The 21,816-nt window shown below is 42.5% G+C and overlaps 1 protein-coding gene across 2 annotated transcripts in view; it reads right to left on the bottom strand.

Moving 5' to 3' along the window:
- BICD2 (BICD cargo adaptor 2) overlaps positions 1-21,816 on the bottom strand; it is a 90,388-nt gene that overhangs the window by 29,837 nt on the left and 38,735 nt on the right. For both annotated transcript variants that reach the window (XM_057413770.1, XM_057413769.1), the window contains exon 2: positions 13,289-13,501. In XM_057413770.1, coding sequence (XP_057269753.1) covers positions 13,289-13,501 — 213 coding nt within the window. The remainder of the gene's footprint in view (positions 1-13,288; positions 13,502-21,816) is intronic.

Here is a 21,816-nt window from a genome sequence, read left to right as displayed (position 1 = left end):
TTCTGTGTCCTTTACTGTCACATAGAAAAGATTTAACCCTTCCAAAGCCTGACAATAAACTTTTAGGTAGCTGTCATCTTTTGACTCCAGAAGGGCTGGCTGAGCCAAACCAGCTCTAAGAAGGGTCACTGCTACACAACGTGACCCAAAGTAGGTTTTGAAGGGTTTTCCATGTGCTGTGTTTGCATTTTCAGATGCTAACGAAACAAGCTTGAGGTCTTCCCTCAAGCTGAAAGGAAAAGGAAGAGCTCAGTAGCTAACAGCCCTCTGCATTCAAGGCTTGCCCATCATTCTGCCAGGTTTGGGTAGGGCACAGGGATGTCCTTCCCTGGAAGACAGCTGAACTCAGATACACCTCAGGAATAGCTGAACTCAAGTTCTGACTGCAATAGTTCTCCCTGTGGCTGCAAACTAGCAAGACACTGTCTAGATGAAGCATGCTTCCAGGCAAACAGAATGAACAGTCGACTAGCTAGATTTACATCAGAAGCATAAAGAGCCTTTGCTGTCTCTTCTCAGTTTAGTCTACAGCCCACAATTAGGGGAATAAATTAGTAATAAATATGTATTTCCAACAGTAGCTCTAAGTCACATTTAACTAAATATATATAGTGACACACATATATATACACACACATTGTGACATCAAACATACTTTTTTTATATATTTCAGATTGAGACTGCTTATCAAAAGCTAATAACCAAAGTTGGTCTACCCTATTGTCTGCACTCCAGAGAAAAGAGCCATAAAACCTACAAGCAAGATAACTGCTCTGCCTGGAGAAGCAGTGGTGGCTCTAAAGAGTTACAGAACAAGAGATCACAAAGCAAGCTTTGAAACAGTAATTTGATGAAACTGATTTCAAACCTTGAAAGCTCTCAGGGTTTCATTTCCCAACTGAAGCATATAATTTAGACTCCTCTAATGCACCAGGTGTCTTAGGAAAGTCAAAACCATGAAACCTACTGTGATAATTTGGTACAGAACAGCCTCAGGACAGACGCAGTGATGAGCTGGCAGTAATGGTGAGGATGTGGCAGGGAATCCCTTAACCACCACCAGACCTCTCCTTGACATGGCAGCTGATATCCTGTATAGTCTTGCTTGTTCATAACCAAGCCAAAACAAGTCTAATGTTTCAGTATTTCCATAAACCTCTTTTTCTAGCCCATTGATAGCTTCTAAATGCTCTTCTCCCTGATCAATGTTTTTTTTCGTTGTTACCTTGGTTTTCTGATTTTAACATCTGTTAATCTGTGAGAATTACTGACCAAAACCCTCCCACTTAATGACATTACAGAAGAACTACTCTGTGCTGTGCTCTATAGTCTAAAACTGCAGTTGCACTCTGCTGTTGTCCCTTTGCAAATCCACGTTAAGGTTGTCCCACCAGGAATATCCACAAACCACATATTTTCAATAATCATAAGTACAAGATTCTCTTGTTAATTAAAAACTGCCATCCCCTGTTCCAAGGTCTGTTGGAGGCTCATTTATTTTCCTACTCTTATCTCTTGCTTTAATATTAAAGGCCTATTTTAAAGGTTATAATCCATTCACAGTGGTGACAGTCCTTCTCAGGCAGATTTAACACTGGCAGTGTAGCAGCAGGCCAGCAGCAAGTTTATGGGTCTGCAGCACTAGATACCATAAATACAACAGACTTAACAAAATTTATAACTAAAACAATATTGACAAAAAAAGTAGAAGTTAGTACAGTACCAAAAATTAGAGGTCTCCTATTGACTTAATTTGGCCATAACTAATTTCTATGCAAAGCATGAGAAAAAAGCTCTGGCTAAATTTGCACTCCCAGCATTAGTGGCCTGTTTTCACAAGGAGCCACACCTCCTGGATGTGGAAAGTGCTTAGTTTACACTACCCAATCTTTCAGTAGCCTTGTTTACCATTTTGCAAGACAGACTTTAGTAACTTTCTGATGACTTAATACAATTACTTCATCCATCTTATGAAACCTCCTTCCCTTTTCACAGCCGTATTTCAGACAGTGTGTTACATCAAGCTTGAATTCTTCAGAAACAAACAATGTGGGGACGCAGCAATTGGATCTTCATCAAGCAATGACCAGAAGCTGCTTCCAGAGATTTCCTCTGTTTCTCAACTATTATCTTAGAGCTACGAGAGGCTTTGAAAAGCCAAAAGTACCACAGGGTCAGTTGCTCTGAATATACTTACACCACAGTAGCCTTTTCCTTGCAGTGGAGGGAGCAGGCAAGTCGTACATGCAGAACCTGGTGCACTGAAGCTGTGTACCAGTAATTAGTAAGATCCTGCTTTCTCCACTCAAAGTGCACACTCTGTTATTATGCCACTGACCTATATTTCCATAAAGGAAGGAAAAAAAAAAAATCCATCTTTGGCCATTATTTTTCTAAGAACTCTTTTGATTAAACTGAATTTAATTGATTTGATTAAAATTATACTGTATAAAAATCTACATGTAGGCAAATTTGCAGCAAAACAGAAGAGTCCTTTCGTCATGAAAAGCTATGTTCATTGACCCCCATGCTAGCTTTTCCTCCTAAAAGAGCTTTTGTCCAAGTTCCTATGAACTCAAATGGCTGAGACACTGTGAAGATCAAACAGCTCTGTTAGAATAACCACCAGAACATACATCACCAACATTAAAACACAGAAGGGGCAAGTATTAATTCTAGATTCTTCATTTTGGGGCAAAATACCACAACAGCAGAAGCAGTGGCACCCCATTTTTGGAAGCAGCTGTCAGTGCCTCTGCTACACCCATCTACATTGCCAGCTAGCCATAAATAGTCCCAGTACTGCTCCTAGTACTGCTGTCTAATCTGTTACTTATGAGGATGAAATCAGTTATTTTTTCAAACTCTGCAACACTGGAGGGTCAGAATAACCCAGTTAAGGAAACCCAAGGATACCTCTTTGCTTTCAGGCCTAAGCTACCCCGTGCATAAGCAGACTGGATTTCACTGCATGCGATTACTGAATACCTGCTTATTCTGTTCAGTGTTTCCCCTGTCAGTCTAACACACAACGGAGAGGCAGCTTTGGTTCATGGCAATGCCAGCTATGCTGGGTTTCTCTCACCTGCTCAACTCTCACAGGAGCAGACACCTTCCTCTGGGCAATCAAATGCTTGAAAGCAGCAGGATTAATGAGTCAATCGCCAATTTCACTAGAGGGAAAGAATACTGAGCAATGTCGATTAAAAGAATCTGGACCCCCTCCATCTACAGATGATCCAGTGGGCATATAGAGAGCTACGGAGGAATACTTCATACATTATCACTCCAAACTTACTTCCCCTAAAAACAGATCAAGAGGAATACCAGTAAAGTATATCAAAACTAAACTTCAAAGCCAAAACACAGGGTAAAAAAAAAGAACAGATTTTGATACGGTCCCAAGTGTGGCAACAGCCCAATATTATTTCTGACAGTATAGGCACAGCCCCTCACTGGCTTCTTATGTTTCTGCCCAAGTGGTGTTTTGTCACAAGCCATGTTCTTAAAACCTACAGAATGTGACTCTAACACAAATCTCAGGAGCTGTTCTAAGCCAGTCCATCAGCACAGAACTGCTAGGCGAGACAAAGCAAATCTCTTCCCCAAGCGTATCCCAGTACTGCTTTGTGGCATACCGTACTACATGCTCTTATTTTCAAAAGAATTCCACTCTGACCTAAACAAATCTTGCTTGGATGGCCAAGGATCATCTACTTCAATGGAAGCAGTGCCAAGCCCAGGTGCAAAAAGGCAAATCTGCTTCTGCATCCTAACACAGTGTTGCCAGCACAGCAGAAGTTTTCACTGAGGAGAGGGAGGGAAAGAACAAACCTCTTGAATAAAGTTTGTAAAGTAACTTCAAGCCATGATTTCACTGATTAGAGCATTTCCAGCTCCCCCTGCAACAGTGCATATCGATTTCACATTTTTTATAAGATCATAGCTGCATACGAGAGACTTCCTCCCTCCACTACTCATGCTAGTCAAGACACCCTGGGCAGGCTAAAGGTTGTGATGAAGGTTACCAGGAGCTGTGACTAACAAGAAAGACTCATCCTGCTCTTCCTGCAGCTCTGATAGGCACCTAGCAATTTAATCAGAACAGAACAATGAAAAGATCACCCGGCACGGTAAGCACGCTACCTACGATTCCCCACACAACGGAGGATTGTGGAATCTGAATTAAGACTTTGAGAATCATGTAGTTTTATCATGTCAGAAGAACAGTTATTTATTTTAATATTTCTTTAAAATCTGAAAATACACTGTTCAATACAGTGTTCAAATGGTGACTAGGCAGCAGCCATTACAGCAAGACAAACCACGGTTACCATCTTCCCTTTGAATATATCAGTGCACAACAACAGAGAAACCACAAGCAGATGCCTCCTTGAGTCTGTGCAAAGCAAGCCAACTGAATTTCCGTGACAATTCATCTTCTTTGGAATGTATTTTTATTATGTTTCAAATGGTTACCAACTACATGCAGTGCTTCCTCCTTGTAAAAACACTCAGCTCTCATCATTCTTAAAAACAAACACCAAAAAAAAAAAAAAAGCTTATCTGATCCCCAGCCGCATTGCTCACATCAGATGTGACTCCTTCAGCGTATTTTAGCACCATTTGAATGCAATCCTGTCCACACAGTTTAAAAAAATAGTAATGAATCAATGAGGATCTGCTATACACGGCTGCGGGGTATTATTTGAGCATCACACTGGAATCCAGAAGGGACCTAATAAACCATAGGTAATCAGCTCTGCCAGAACCTTTGTGCTCAGAGGCTCTTCCATTAGAAGTTAAGCGTTGTTATGGAATTCCTGAAGAAGAAGTAGGGAAGAATCATCTTCATCCCCACAGCACTACATTGAAAGCCATGCCACACGGCTGCTTTGCTCCGAGATTCGGTGCTGATGAACAGACCAGTTTCTAGGAGCTCTCCTGCAGCCTCTTCCGTACCATGTAGGGAATGGCAGCACACAATGATGTGGGATATCAACCCTGCAGCCTCTCCTGCAGGCCGGGCAACCACATCAAGACCTCAGAAGATCTCACTGTAGCCCACCAGGCAGAGCAGGACAAACACCGTGCTTTTTCTTTTCTTTTTTAACCAAAATACCCTTTTCTCCACAACTCACCAGCCTGCAACCTGGTTTTATAGAAGTTCATGCAAAGCTCTCAGCTCTCTCACACAGTTCTGTTCGCTTGTATGGTTTTTGTCAGCACCTTGGCTGTAGAACTGGCCCACCACCCTCTGTGTCCAACTCTTCCACTCTAACTTTGGGTTGCTGGTGGTTACATCAGCACTCAGGCAACTTCATATGGTATACAAAGCTGAAGCATAAAGCCACCCTCAAAGCCCTGCTACAGAGGCTTTCTAGCAAGGCTCACCATATTCTTCAACTAAGCCATTACCCTTTTGGTTTAGCTCCTTAAGCGAAAGGAGCTCACTCCTCGCTCTTCGTCAACTTTCAACCCCAACTCTCCATTTTCTTCTCGCCTTTTTATCTACATTAACCATCCTGCTTCTGTTTCTTTTTCTCTCCCAATTCACCCTGCCTCCATGGGCTCTCCAACCCTCTGTACCTCCTAGAGGCAAGGCAGAAGTTTTTATTTATACCTTCTTTCAGCATAACCAAAACTCTTGCACTGCCAAAACTCCAAGCTCCAGTGCTCCACAGCAACCAAATCTACCATCAACTTCCAGAACTTTCCAGCCTTCCTCACTCCAATTAATCCAAATATTACCACTACAGACATCTTCTTTTCCCTTGCTCTAAGTCATATTCTCCATCAAAAATGTCCTTTTCTCCTGCTTTCTCCATTTGACACTAATGCCATTCAGACCTCTTTTTCCATTCTTCAACACTCACGCTTCCAAGAGCTGCAAATCCTCCTCTGCTACTGTCCTTTCTGCTTGGAAAAAATTCTAGAGATCAAGTAGTTTTTTCTTCCTTGCCTCCTCAAGATTCTTATCATGAAAGACAATAAATCTTTCAGCACTTTCACTTCTTTAAGCTGTTCACCTATACAAGCAGCATTACATAGTAGATACTATTCAAAATGGGGAAAATAGTTTACTTCACACTATGCATACATGTACAGAAGTGTTCTGTAAGCATATTTTTGCTATATGATTAACATTACCTCAAGTTTCTTTGACCTTTGCAATATATTCAAAAATATTACAGCAATAATGTTGGGAATTTAATATGATTTAGTTGCATCAAAAATGTATCCCCCCCCTTCCTGTTTATTTAAAAAAAGGAAGAAAGAGCCCTCTTGTTTGATGCAGAAACACATCTGACTACATGAACCATAGGACTTTAAATCTAGAATACATTGTAATAAACGACTCTAACACACTTCCGGCCACTTACCAGTAGTGCAGAGTCTATAACTGAGAACACAATAAAATGTTGTTTCCGCTTATTCTCTGCTATAATGAAAGCAATGCCTCCTTCAATCATGACTCCTGATACAGTTCTTAGGGCACACAGGAGATGGAAGCTCTGCTTCCTTGGCTTCAGGGGAAATCTGTTGTGCTTTTTTTCTGTATGAGTTACCAGCATGTTCAAGAGGGAGAAACAGAAAGCAACCCAAAGGATTATTCATCATCTTAGTTATAAATCCTAGTGGGAAAGAGATGTATACCTGTCGTGGCCCGTAACAGAACCATGCAGCTGTTCTCTCACTCCCCCACTTCTTCCTCCTCTGCTCCGGGAGGGATGGGGAGAAGAATCGCAATAATGTAACTCCCATGGGTTGAGATAAGAGCACTCCAGTAACTAAGGTATAACACAAACCACTACTGCTACCATCAATAGTAATAATGATAAGGGAAATAACAAGGGAACAGAATATAAAACTAAAAAGGCAAAAGGAAAAGAAAACAATGAACACCAGTGATGCACAATACAAATTGCTCAGCACCCACTAACCGATACCCAGCCTGACCCGAACAGAAATCTGGGCTTTCGGCGTAACTCCCCACAGTTTCTATAGTGGACATGACGTGCTGGGTATGAAATTCCTCCTTGGTTAGTTTGGGTCAGGTGTCCTGTCTCTGCTTCCTCCTGCCTTCCTCTGCCCCACCTCCCTGGCAGAGCATGAGACTGAGAAGTCCTTGATCGGAGTAAACATTACTTAGCAAACAACTAAAAACATCGGTGTTATCAGCGCTATTCTCAGGCTAAAGTCAAAAACACAGCACTGTGCCAGCTACTAAGGAGAAAAATAACTGCTCCTGCTGAACCCAGGACAATAACTATAACCTTAGGAATACCCTTCCTTCACTGATGATGTTAAAGAAACCTGACGAACTTCAGCAATCAGATTACTGTGTATTTACAAAAGACTTGTCAGCCACCATCAATCTGAGCAGACAGGGTCACATATAACAACTTAATGGCTTACCATTGTGAAAGCTCCAAAAAATAAATGCTTCTTAGCAATTAAAACAGTCAAATATCAGAATCAGAGTCACGGAATGGTTTGGGCTGGAAGAAACCTTAGAGTTCATCCAACTCCAACCCCCTGCCACAGGCACAGACAGCTTTCACTAGACCAGACTGCTCCAAGCCCCATCCAACTTGGCCTTGAACACTGCCAGTGACAGGGCAGCCAGAGTTTCTGTGTTGCAGGGCCTCACCACCCTCACAGGGAAGCTCATCTTCCTTGTATCTGATCTGAACTTTGCCTGTTTGAACCCTTTACCTTTGTCCTATCACTACAGTTCCTGATGAAGAAATGTGAACAGAGGTGGGAGAGACATTGCTGGGAAGCCCAGTTCACAGTATGTTCACTGTTCTAACTGTAAGGCCAAGAAAGCTTACACAAGCACCTGCAGTGCTGCTGCATCCGAGGATATGGAGAGATGACTGCAGGCAATTGCATTACTGAACATGTAAGGCAGTCATGGTCAAAGGGATCTAATAGAACATGTCTTGTATCCAGTGACTGAAGATCAGCTTCCACTCAAAGCTTTTCTAATCAGAGTGCTGGCAACTGTGTCCTTCAGTGAAGTGTTTGGCTGCCCACAACCAGAGACCGAATTCTAGGTCTTCAATGAAGAATAAAGATGCCAGTGCTGGCTGGTTATTTGTTTTAGGTTTACTAAAGAGTTTGGGTGAGCTTCATAAGCCGTAAACTCAGTTAAAATTATTTACAGGATTTGACTAGAGCATGTGTGAGAGACTGATCTGAAATCAGACTCCACTGTCCACTGTCTCGAAGACTGGTATGAGAAGCTGAGATGGGATACCACATATCTTTTGTCTTAGAGATGGGTGGGAGGAGTTGAGGTAAGACTCTTCCACTGTCCATTGCCTGAGGGATGAGCAGGAAAGAGCTAAGACTCATAAGTCCATTACCTTGAGGACTGGTGTGAGGAACTGCAACCCATTATCCCAAGAATTGCTGCAGACACATGTGTGTGCAGATGCGTGCAGTCAAAGAGCTGGTTGCAAGACCAGGGAAAGTGGGCCACCAGGAACGTGTAATACGTGACATGAAGAGCAGAGGTACTCCTCCCAGCTCTTCGCAAAAAGGGAAAAAGGTGATCACCAAGACAGACATTGCCAGGGAGCCATGGCCATGAAGATGACTCCAGAAAGACCTCCGTGAGGACACTCCACTAATGACTACTACGGACCCTGAGGGACACCCTCCATGAGACATCGCCATGAGGGCAACTCCACAAGACCCGCTCCATGGGGTACCTTCAAAGGGACTCCAGAAGGGCGCCTACACAAGGACACCACCTCCAACAGACTCTTGGGGGACACTCTGCTCCAATACCAACTACGAACCCTGAAGAACTCCCACCACTGACGATGATGACAATGCAACCCTGGGACACTGCTGGATCCATGGTGGTGACTCTCTCACTCTCTGCACCCCGAATACTTGCTTCATTTTCTGCCTTTTTTCCAATCTGTCCTATCGCTATCACCTTTATTGCAATAATTTCCTTTTTTTATAATAACTGTCTTTTTGTAATTTCTAATAAACAAACTGTCCAATTATGGTCCTTGACCTTATCTGTGTTTTGATTTCACTCTTGGGGTCAGGAACTGAAACAGGGTCTGGCACTGGGGTTTTCTCTAATCAGACCCTGACAGCATGAGACTCTGGTTAAACAAACTCATGACCAATTCCTCCAGTGTGAGGCAAGGGGATAAAATGGAGGGATAAACCTGACAATTTTATAGAGGTTTATGTGCTGGGTATTCTTTTTCTTGAGGGTTAAAAACAATTAAAAAAAACCCAGACCAAACCAGGATAAACAGTTGTATGTCTGTGTTTGACACAGACCTGAGAATCCCAGCATTATCAACCAAAGCAGCAGAGAGTCCCCCCGCACATAGCAGGGCCTGGAAACCACACGCCGTTCATTAACCTTCAGACTGACACACACCTTCCTGATAAAACCTATTAGATATACATTTTATGAGAATTAAATATACTCATTAAACTATATTTCCTTCTTTAGTTTACATAATCAGAACACCCTTTACTTTCCTGGGAAAGAACTGCTCATTTAGTTTTCAGCTTTTCTGGGCACGGCTACCTCATGACTTCACAGCCAAATCACCCTCCAAAATCTCTTTTGGTGCCACTAAAACACTGGAGAGATGAAGAATATTAAAAAGGAACAGCAATTAGCAATTACTCAGGAGCAATTACTCCTTCCAGTGACTCTTCCAGGACAGAGGAGCTGCTGAGCTAGCTAATGACAGCAGTAAAACTCATAATCAGTAATTACTCTGCAGCTTGTCTCAACAGGCCAAAGTTAGGTAATTCAAAAGAAAGCATCAAAACCACTTGTGCCTGCTCCAATAACCCCAGGTGTACTGAATGTCTTCTTCCAACAACTCATTGCTTCTATGCAAGTGTCCTGAGAAGACAAAAAAGGAATGATAGCATCTCAAACGCACAGTCATGAACGCACCTCCAACCCATGTGGGTCAACCTCTGGTTTCAACCCACCACCACTGCTACTGCCAGCAGCATCTCAAGAGGAGCTGCTGCCTGATGCACTCAATCATCTTCCTTGGGATGCTACTAAAAGCTTCAGTAACAGTAAACCTCTGTGTCCTCTCAGATAGCTGCAAAAACTTTTGCAACCAGCCCTGCCAAGCAAATATCCCTTAAAAATAAGGCAGAGATTCAGCCTCAGTTAATTTCCTGAGTTTTGGTGGTGGGTTCTTTTGCTCTTAAACTTCCTTTTTGTTTTGACAGGAGAAGCCCCTCTGCCTGGCCAGACGACACAGACACACATTTTCCACATCCTTCCTCCTATCTGGAGCAAATCCAGAACAGTTGCAATGGAAGCAGAGTTTCCTATTCCCCCAGACAACTTGCAAGTCAGGCAATACTGGACTTCCAAAATACACACTATAAAGAACAGATCTGCCTGCAAGTCTACTCCATCTTGTAGAAAATGGCCACAGCATTTTTTCTTTCATCACCAACCAGAAGAAATGAAGGTAGTAATTTCAACCATCTCCACGGTATATAAAGGAGTAGATCATATTCTGCCTTCTTCCCCAACACTTCCAGACTACAGCAGAACTCTATAGCACAGAATTTCCCTGGACAAGTATCAACATAAAACTTTAACTACGAAATGGGCTAAAGCTAAGCTTGGCAACAGGGACTGGAGAAAACCCCACTCCTCATCTTGCTCACTACCTTACAACACCTACAACACCTCCTCCCTGATTCCTCTTACACAAGAAATTAAATTTGCTATTAGATCTGTAAATCACCACAGGAGGCCTGTGCATATCGCCCTGATTCTACATACTTGGACAGCAATGGAGAAATAGCAACTATTTGAAATTCTGCCACATTCAGATGCACCTTTTGAGAGAAAAGCCATGTCCCTCAAGATGGTCATGTTGCCTTGTTTTTTTGGTGGGCCAGGAGAAGGCTGATATCTCTGTTCACACACCGTGTGTCACTGTTTCCTACCAGTAACTACAAGGCAATTCAAACCAAAATGAAACACACAAATAGGCATCTTCAGAATTGTTCAAGGCCAGTTTGGAGCAACCTGCTCTAGTGGAAGGTGTCCCTGCCCACGGCAGGGGGTTTGAGCTAGATGAGCTTTAAGGTCACTTCCAAACCAAACCAGCCTGTGATTTTTGTCTTCTCATCTTCAGAAGAATCCCAAACCACACACTATCAACTGGCACAGGTGTTTTTACTTTAACACTACAGCTTTCATGCCATTTCTTTTTCTCCTCCTCCTTTCTTCACCTCACCAGAATTTACCAGCAGGAGAAGAAACAGCTAGGCTAAAAAAAGGCAAGGGAGAACACACACACTGAGATGACACGAAGTGACAGGCAGGGAATCCCCTAACTTCAAAACTCCAGTTATTTACCAAATTAGGCTTTAATTTTTATTTTTCTTTAACTGAATTAGGTTTCCATTCAAAGTTCAACATCAGACACATCCAGTAATTATCATGAGCCTTTATTTCCAGTCAAGTAACTAACTGCATCTTTCCCTGTTCAGCATATGAGAGCATTTAAAAGAAAAAAAAAAAAAAAGTATTTAAACCAAATTAAAATTTTCACAAGAATCCTGACATCCCCAACCTCCCCTCTTCCTGCACTCTCCAGCTCTCCCTGGAGTCCAACTCGTTTGTGTAAAAGGGGGTGTGAGTGAGGTAGAAAGGCAAAGCACAAGAAAAAAAACACACCTTAAATCCATGCAAACTGACAGCTCATTCAAGTGTTGTATAAAGCAAAACACAGCTCAAAGCAGAGGTGGCTGAAATGCAGCAGTATCTAGAACAAAAAAATCACCTTCAGCTGCTGTGATGCAGGGAGCTGGATTGAAATCTGCCGACCACATGCTTTTGACAGAGTCTGGAACCCATTATGGACATGACGCTGCCTCCAGAGTGAGGAGCTTTTCTTTTAAACTCTCCTTAAAGGTTAGGAAATACAGACAAGAGTTGTGTGTGTGCTTGCAGGGACTGATTCCTTGCCTAAGAAGAGCATATGGCCTGATTCGAGCTCTGTTCTCCCACAGCCAGGACCTCAAGGGGAGCTTGACTGGCCTGTTTGATCACCTGTGACAGTTTGCCCCACAAATCTCCTTCTCTGTCATACCCAAAGAGAGGTAGTAGTGAACCCCCAAATCTCCACTGAAGTAATCCACATTTCCTCATTAATTTTACCACCAAATATTATCCACGTATTTGTTACTATGACATAAAGAAATTAAATAAGACGTTTCTGATTTTTGGCTGTGGTTGTGCATGATACATGGAGATTAAGACGTGGGCTCTTAGGTAACCTCCTCTCCTGGCAAGGAAGGCCACTCCATTATCCCAGGTCTAGATGAGACTAGTACCCAGCGCTTCAAAGGAAAATGCAAGAAAGCGCATGAGTCGTAATTGCTAGCTGTTTACCACATCCATCTATGGTTTGCAATCTCTCTAACTTTTGCTGTCTAAATTTAAGCAATGGCTTGAGCTCTCAAAACAATCTTTTCTTCATCAGTGCCACAGAACTCTTGCTGAGCTACAGATTTCATAAGTAATTATACTTTTTTATGTCAATTTCTCAGCAACTATTTCCTCTCAGAAACAGGCAGTTTCAATATTAAACAATAAAAGGTTAAAGGTACTTTGAGTTAGCAAGATGAGCAACCTATGAAAAAAATAAAACCCATCACTTCCATGAGAGAAAACACAAGACTATAAACTTTACTGCTACTCCTTTTTTATGTTATGCTCCCGCATCCTAAAAGTTAGGGTTGGAAAAGAGATAAAAGGGGAAAGTATGCCCCAAGTATTTTGCAGCAAGAATTGGGAGCAAGGCAGAAAAAGTACATCCACAACACCACTATGCTTGGACTAAACAGATTCCTCTGCTTTTTAATGCAGCAGGAACTGATGTGGGGTACGCCCAGAGCATCAGTGTGGCCCAGACAGGCAATCATCTGTCAGTCAAATCACCTCTGAGACAGTGCAGTGGTTTGTGCAGAACTAGCAGGTATTTGAACAAGGTGGAGTGAATTTGTACTGGATCAGAAGCACTGTGGCCACCACAGGCTGGCTCAGTGGATGGATCCACAAAGCTGTATTTACTGCACTGCTGAATTAGAGCTTCATCTGGATGTAGTATTTCACTAAATAGACAACACATATTATCAGTTGCCAGTATTACTGATCAGCTCAAGAATTTTCCTTATTTTTGTTACCCAGGACAAGGGCACATAACTACAATACAAGCTGTGGTACGCACTGCACACCTTCACTCACCTCCTTCAGCTCCTGTGCAACAGAATTAAGGCGTTCATTTTCAGACTGAGTGTTGGCAAGGACATTTCTGAGCTGCTTCAGTTCAGTCTGCAACTCCATAACCTTCTTCATGTAGTACTCTTCCTTGGTAGCAGATTCCTGAATCAAGGTCTCCTCTCTGCTCTCTCCATCTGCTGCTACCTTCTTGTGGTTGGTATGGGCCTGCCCAAAAGCCTAGGACAGTCAGAAAATACACCTTTTATTAGTAAACCTAGAATTTTATGTAACTTCTATTTTAAAGAGTTGAAAATATTTATGCTCCTATTTCTTTGATGTAAACTTTGGGATAGGCCAGGCCAACCAGAGGAGAGGCAAATGCTCCTTTAAATGTACCTCCCAAGATGAGAGCCAGAAGATGAACCACCTGAAGTGTATACCAATGCATGCAGCCTGAGGAACAAACAGGAGGAACTGGAACTCTGCACCAAGTCAGAAAGTTATATCCTATCATTGTAATAACTGAAACATGGTGGGACAACTCACACGATGGGAGGATTACGATGGATGGCTATAGGCTCTCTTAGGCAGAGGAGAGAAGAAAGAGGAGTTGCTCCCTATGTTAAGGAGAGCCTTGAATATATGTAAGTCAACTACAGCAATTGTGGAAGCCCTACTGAATGCCTCTGGCTCAAGATCAGATGGGTCACCTCTAAGGGGGACCTTGGAGTAGGTATCTGCTAACAACCTCCAAACCAAGACAATAAGGTCAATGAAGCAATATTTGGGTCACCAGAACCTAGTTCTTATGGATGACTTCAACCACCCAGACATTTGTTAGAAAAACAACACAGCAGCCCACCTGCCACCCATCAAGTTCCTGGAACATGCAGAGGACTGCTTCCCTGTACACATTAGATGTGCCAAACAGGACTTGCTCCTTACAAACAAAAAAAAAAAACAAACACCTGCTTTGAAGTATCTTGGTTAGAGACAGCCCTGGCAGCAGCAATCATACTATTGTGAAGTTGGGCATCCAGCTGAGCATGCTGAAGGTTAGTGCCAAGACAAAGGTTTTAGATTCTACAAGAGCAAACTTCAGTTCACTCACTCAACTGGGAGGGATTCCACGAGAAGCTTCCACAGAAGATACAGGAACTAATGAGTAATGAGAGATTTTCAAGAACACTCTCCTGGAAACACAAAACCAGTTTATCCCCTTTAAAGGTAAGGGAAGTAGATGGAGAAAGAGATCCCCTTAACTTAACTGTGAGCTTCTGAGTCTGCTCAAAACCAAAAGAGAAGCATACAGGAGATGAAAAAGCAAATAAATACCCATTAAGAACTACAAGGTCACTGCCAGGGTATGCAGAGATGCAGTTAGAAATGCAGAAGCTCAGCTCAAATTGAAATTGGCCTGAGACATCAAAAACTACAAGAAAGGGTTATTCAGGTACATCAACAACAAGCAAAACAGAAAGAAAATACTGGCCCACTGTTCAGCAAGAGAGAACTGGTCACAAAGAACGCTGAAAAGGCAGAGGTTCTCAACACTTTCTTCACACCTCTGTCATTACCAGCACTGTTGAGCCCCAGGCCTTAGGAACAAAAATGCAGGCTGATGCAAACACAGACCCACAATCAGTGAAAGAAGAGTTGGTGTGTGAAATACTTCAGAAGTTTGACCCCTCAGAATGATGGACCCTGACAATATCCACCCGAGGGTGTTAAGAGAGCTGGCTGGCAACATCACAACATCATGAGGTTACTCTCCATAATCCCTGAGAGACTGTGGAGATAGGGGGACATCCCAAAAAACTGGAAGAAGGTTAAAATCACCCCCATCTAGTAGATGGCACTAGTCTTACCTCAGTGCCTGGGGAAAGTTATGGAATGAACCAAGACCAAAACCGCCAAAAAAAGGTGATACAGGGAAGAGCTGTTTCTGAGCAAGAGACCAGCATAGTATCCTCGGCCAGCATTTGCAAAGAGCTGGCATCCCTAAAGGTCTGCTGAGATCTGACAGTAGTCCACATGCTGCACAGGGACTCCTAAAGGCTTTGGAAGCTGCCCTGTGCTGCCTCACTGCGCACAATGCTTGTACCTAGTGTGCAAGTTGAAGCACATGCTGAACCAGAGCAAGAATTGAAAGGTGAAGAAAAAGCCTCAGTGCTGCTTAAAACAGACACACGGGCAAGGGAATAGTCACACCACCCCCCTCCCCCTTCCATCACATTGAAGCAAACAGCAGAAATAGGATCTCTCCCTCTTAGCCAGTCAAAATGATGGGGAGGTTCCTGTGCCGTGAAAGAATACACCCAAGAAACAAGAAATCAACAAAAAACTGTTTCAGTGAAGGAGTTTTGTCAGGTAAGTTGCTTATGAATTCATTTGTCATATCAAACAGAATTAAAATGTTCTCCACTTAGACCTAGGGGCAGGGTAAAATAACTGCTTATACATGATTGGAAGGCCTAAGAAAGAGGGAGGGAGTTCTTGGAAGGGGGCTTAGGGCTCCTCTCATGTCATCCCAGCAGCAGCTACAATCTGATTCGTTCAGGTTTAAAATGAACAAAAAACAAAAGGGGGAAGAAAAAAAAACCACCACCCACAAGAAACAAACCCCAAATTTCAGCCTGTAGCAAACATGAAAAGCTTCCCCTCTTCTTCTCCCGCCCCACCCCCAAAAAAAAAAAAAAAAAAGTGTAACTGGTGTAATTCTCCAGCCTCAACATAAGCCAAAATAATCTTTTTAAAGAAAAATCCTTTGGTCAGTTTATCTCACATACTTTGGTTGTTATCATAGAAACAGTTGAGAATTAACAAGAGAAAACCACAACATACTCTCAATCATGCATCAGAAACCAAGGTCAGATTTTCGGAGATGCAGATACTTGCTTCACCAGTTCATACACAACCTAGAGTCAAGTACTGCACGCTGGTTACCATTTGCAGAGAATGTCACCAAGCTTGCTCATGCCCCTTCACACAGGGGACAAACAATGGATCATGCTGTCCTTTTTCCAACTAGCCATGTGCAACTTCATCCCACCGCTGCAGTACATAGCTTGTTCTCACGTACTGATTGCTCACCCCAGCTGGTCATGGGTTACTAAACGCTGCTCTCACGAGCAGCAGGGAGAAAAAACCATTAAAGCTGTTTGTTAGTGATTTTAATATTGCTTTAATATCGCTTGAAATACGCATTTACATATACTCATGAAGTGAAAGCACCGCAAACTTGAACACATCCTTCTTGGTCTACAGAAGTCCTATCAAGGATGCATAAGAAACCCCATGTATAACAGTAAATTGCTTTTACCACCTTTAACTGAAAGGTAGCCAAGGATATTTGCAGCCTCTAGGTGGCTTTAACACTGTCCAGGTTGCATCACCTGACTGAGAAACAGCTTCTCGGAGGGAATAAATTCTTGCTATTGTGCACCAGTTCTGTTTCCCTAAAGAAAAACAGTTCAAGAGCAAAGGAAAAAGAGGATAAGATAAAATTCAAGTAAATCATCCATTTTTCCCCTGCACACAGTTCCCGCTTGCTTGTAGTCCTTAGAGCACAGAGACTGCCAAAACAGACATTGAGCAGAGTACAAACGATGGGGATTGGTGTTTTTTGGTTTTGGTGTTTTTTTTTTTTTTTTGCATGACAGCATTTATAAAATCCTCAGTTGCTCCACAATCACATACACAGATGTTGTACTACTAGACAGAGGACATATTCACTGTTGAGAAGCAGGACACTCCCAGCAACCAAGCTGTACACATCTATCAAGGGGCAGCAAGGGAAAAAGATGACCAAACACAGTGCAGTTTTGTTCCTAATGCTTCACAGACCTAAAAATCAAGCTGCTATTTCTAAACAAGGATAAAGAAAGCTTGAAAAATACCAACACAAAGTATCACTTAAATTTTGAACCAAGAACATCAGAAAGGGTGAAGTGGCAATAGTCAAGCTTAATGCCATTAGCAGGGCAGACACAGAATGAAGTTCAGCTGAGGTCTGAGTCCTGGGCTCTGGAGGCAGGGACACCTCGGGGCTCCCAGTACAAATTCCCAAGACAGAGGCGAATTTCAAGCAAGTGACCCTGCATCCCAGTTACAAAGGGGAATCATAAGGTAATGTCATGAAGAAAATCAGAAAACCATGCAAAACCTTGAATTTAAAAAAACTTCACTGTTTTACAAATACATGTTTCAGTGGGATTTACCTACAAAAAGTCACCAAGGTGATATTGCATGCGAGAGCATTACAATGGAGGGAGCAAGTAAGAAGCACTACCAGAAGGTAAATGATGGCCATCCAGCTAGTCTTTGACCTGTACATCAATCAGTCAATTCCAAAGTTGCTTAGAAGTGAGGGTACACAACCCATCTTGCATAAGGAATAAAGGGAAGAGACATCTATGTTCCACTTTGCGCCTCCTAACAATTTGCTGCCAAAAGCAATAAGCCTCTGGCATTCCCCATCCAGAGGTACAGTTGCCCGGGCTGAAGGGTTCACTAATACTGATTACTAATATTGATTACAAATACAGGACTCCTTTTAAGGAGTCATGGGATGCAGCTGCTTAAGTATCTGTAGAAATATGGAACAAAGGGGAAAATAAGATTCTGAGCAGAATGCTGAGAGCAGACACCAGCTTTACAGCTGCAATGCTCCAAGGTGGAAACATAAGCGGTAGTCACTAAGAAAACAAGACTGTGCCAAAAGCTGCCAGCACTGTCCCCAAGGTATTGCAGATAGGGAGCGGGGAATCTAACCCTAAGCCTTCACATACTGATCAGGATCAGGGACTTGGAGCCACACAAATGAACCACCTGAAACTGCTGGGGACGTAACAAACATAAAAGCACTGCCCTTTCAAGATTCATACCATTTTTCAAAATGTTGGGTAACTGGATGCCTTTACTAATAGCAGCTTAAAAGTTCCAATTTCCTTTCTCTCATAATGCATAATAGTGCTGAATGCATGGCCCCCATACTCCCCTGCTGACAGTAGAGTGCTACCTCCAGCAGTCCTGGTTTTCCAAAAAACCTTCATGGACATGCATTACAAACAACACCCAGATTACAAACCATGAAGCACATACAAGCTCCAGCTTGATTTAGGCATGAAAAAAATTCAGTATTGCAGGTTTCAAAAGCTTACATACTTTAGAGGCCATGACTTAATTTTCCCCACTACAGAGAGCCTAAACCCAGAGGTGCCAACCTTCCTTTGTTTCCCCAAGCCACTGTATTTGAGAAACCTTCTTTGTATGGTAGGTTATTTTGCTATCTTGAGGGGTCAGACTGCTTGATTCACATAAATACAGAGCTAGGAGAAGCTGTAGTTACACGGTCTCTGCTTATCACAGATTTCCAGACAGCATTCACATTTGGTGAACAAGCTCTGAATAAACAGCATATAAAAATCACAGGTCTCTTGCAGATATTTCTTGCCACTGATATTGAAATTTGAGAATGTTTCTCTGCTTATTCCACAAACTTGGTACAAGAGCAAAAAAGCAAAGAGAGTCTTAGAAAAAAATAAAAAGAAATAAAAGGAAATAAAATCAAAGACCAATTCTAAAATCCTGCCAGTTATCTGTAACTGAAAATGAACCAAGGAAAACACAACTACCACTGCAATGGAAAAGAAAAATTAATCCTAGCTTCAACCACAAATCCTTCAGCTGAAGGAGAGTCAAGATGTTAGTCATGTATTTGCAGTAAAGCAATTAACATTTTATATCCACCTTGGAAGGAAGTTATGTGCGTTTCTGGAGTGACTTCAAATTTGTTTTCATCTAATGCCTAGCAAAAAAAAAACAAACAAAAAAACTATTTCAATAAAAATATAAAGAATAAACCATAGTAGGTTGCTACAGGACATCGAATCAAATTACTGGGATGAAAATACCAGCAAGACATTGGCCATTTTGCACATAAACCCCAGAAACAACATACGAGTATAGAAGCAAAGGTCAACACATTCTGGAAGAGTTGTTTAAGGTCAGGCACTAGGACTTAAGCTGGTCTCTTGCCGTTAGGGATCACTACCCTGTGCTGGTAACATCATTCTGCACCTTCTAAATGCCTTTTTTCAGATGTTGGTCATTGGCAGAAACATGCTGGACTGAAGAGATGAGAAATCTGATTCAATATGGTGATTCATTCGTGCACCTGTACCCCCTTCCCACATCGAGAGCAGCACCTTGGCTTTTGCTGTCAGTGACCAGCTGCTCTTAAAACCTCACACTCAAGTGCCATGAGAAAACAAAACCAACACACAAAACCCAACACAAAAACAGGCAAATGAGCATGAGAGGAGAAATGCTTTAAATCAAGCCACCCATCCTGCAAACAGGCCCAGGCTGACAATGGGCACTGAAGGGCATACCTGCACAAGAAGTCTCTCCCCCAGCTCCCACCTCTCCCCAGTCTCTCACCTCCTGTCCTTTCTCCCCCAGTTTGGGATTCTGGGGAATTTAATCTGCTCAGGGCAATTTTACCTACAGAACTGCAGACTGTGGCTTTTCTGAACTGCTGTGTGGAAACCCAACTTGCAAATGAGTTTAAATAGGCCTCTTGATCTTACTGTGAAAAGCATTTCTCATCAGGAGAGCTGGCCAGGCAACAGACAAGCTACAACCACCTTTGCAAACAGTTTTCACACGTTTTGAGCAAGCTGCTCTAGTGGAAGGTGTCCCTGCCTGTGGCAGGGAGTTGGAGCTGGATGAGCTTCCAACCCAAACCATTCCACGATACTGTCATTGGGTTACCATGCAATTCTGGTATTCTCCCCTCTCTATGAGAAGATCCCACATTTTCATATTTTGCTCCTAGCAACTTCATGTTAATTATCAATATGTCTCATTAGCATTATTATCAATCATGGTATATTAAGATGCAACAGAAGATTAATTAGCACTAAAAGCCACTCAGGTTTTTTTTTCATATTTTTACACTGTCAGTCTGAATTTCATCACAAATTTTAGCACCAGTTCAGAACCTAATTCCTTCTGCTTATCAGATTCAAATTAAAAGATGTTTTCCATGGCTTCAGCAAGCATTGCGCATTTTTCATTAATTAAAAAAAAATCATTATAACCATAATGAACTAAAATAGCAATAGCAGAGTGCAAAAACACAGTTCTGAAAGGACTGATGCCTCTTTACAGAGAGCAAGGAATTTAATAGAAGGGGTCATATTCCTCTTGTGCACTGCATTCATATGCTTTCATTTTTCATTTTCTTACATGGTTGGTGGTGCATTCTTCACTTACTAGACCAGCGCTTTGACTAACAGTTTCTCAGCAGAGTCCTTAACTGAATATACCAGACTTGTATCAAAGCCTGAAGCTGTATCAACACAAGCATTTTCATATGCTCCCAGAAAGATCATAATCCTCTGAGTACGACCTAACCTTGAGCAGTTCCACTCAGCTCCCACATCCCTCCACTGGGTGACCAGGGCTGATGGTAGTACTGGCATGATGGAGGGGATGGACTGATGGAGGGGCCCAGACTGGGGCCAGAAGACACACCTCCTTCCAGCAACAGCCTGCTTAGATGGCCCACTGAGACCAAAGTCCTTAATACCAGCAAGGCTACTGAGCTCCTTCACACTTCTAAATTGCTGAAAGACCTTCAACTGGAGCTTTGCTTCATCTCAGTGTCCTTTATTCAGCGGTAACAGTTGGTTTTGGGTTTTTTCCCCTTCCTAGTAGATGGTGCAGTGCTGGGTTTGGGCTTTAGTTTGGGAATAATACTGATAACACACTGATGTTTTAGTTACTGCTTAGTAGCGTTTACCCTGACCAAGGACTTTCTGAGTCTCATGCTCTGCCAGGGAGGAGGGGCACGGGAAGAAGGGAGGAAGCAGAGACAGGACACCTGACCCAAAATAGCCAAAGGGATATTCCATACCACAGCACATCATGCCCAGTACAGAAAACGGGGGGAGTTACCCAGAAGGCCCAGATCACAGCTTGAGTCGTGCTGGGTATCAGTCAGCAGGTGGTGAGCAATTGCATTGCGCATCACTTGTGTTCATTGTTTTCTTTTCCTTTTCCCTTTTAGTTTTATATTCTCCCCTCATTTCCCATATCGTTATTATTATTCTTGGTGGTAGCAGCAGTGGTTTTATGTTATACCTTAGTCACTGGAATGTTCTTATCTGAACCCATGAGATTTACATTCTTTCCATTTTCCTCCCCATCCCACCCAGGGGGAGGGTGTGGGGGCAGTGGGTAGTAAGTGTACGGCTGTGTGGTTCTGAGTTACCAGCTGGGCTTAAGCCATGACACACAGGCACTAGGGAAGCTACAGCTGTAACAGAACTGGCATTTTGTGCCATAACAATACTGGAAGAAAGTGCACTACAGGAGCTAATGCTTTTAAGAGACCGAAATTTGAGAGTCAAAAAGAAAATAAAACCTCCCAAAACCAAACATGAGGTTTTTTTGATACCACAATTGAAGGTTAAGATGATTTCTGGGTCTTGTGCTGCATGAATTATTCCCATGCAGGCTCCTATTTGTTCCCCTCAGAGACA

The sequence above is a fragment of the Pezoporus wallicus genome, unplaced genomic scaffold (genome assembly GCF_028554395.1).
Source record: "Pezoporus wallicus isolate ANWC-B61680 ecotype Strahan unplaced genomic scaffold, APGP_CSIRO_Pwel_v1 contig_8649, whole genome shotgun sequence".
Lineage (NCBI taxonomy): Eukaryota > Metazoa > Chordata > Aves > Psittaciformes > Psittacidae > Pezoporus > Pezoporus wallicus.
Note: the sequence above shows the minus strand (reverse complement) of the source record. Positions and strands in the feature narration are given on the sequence as shown.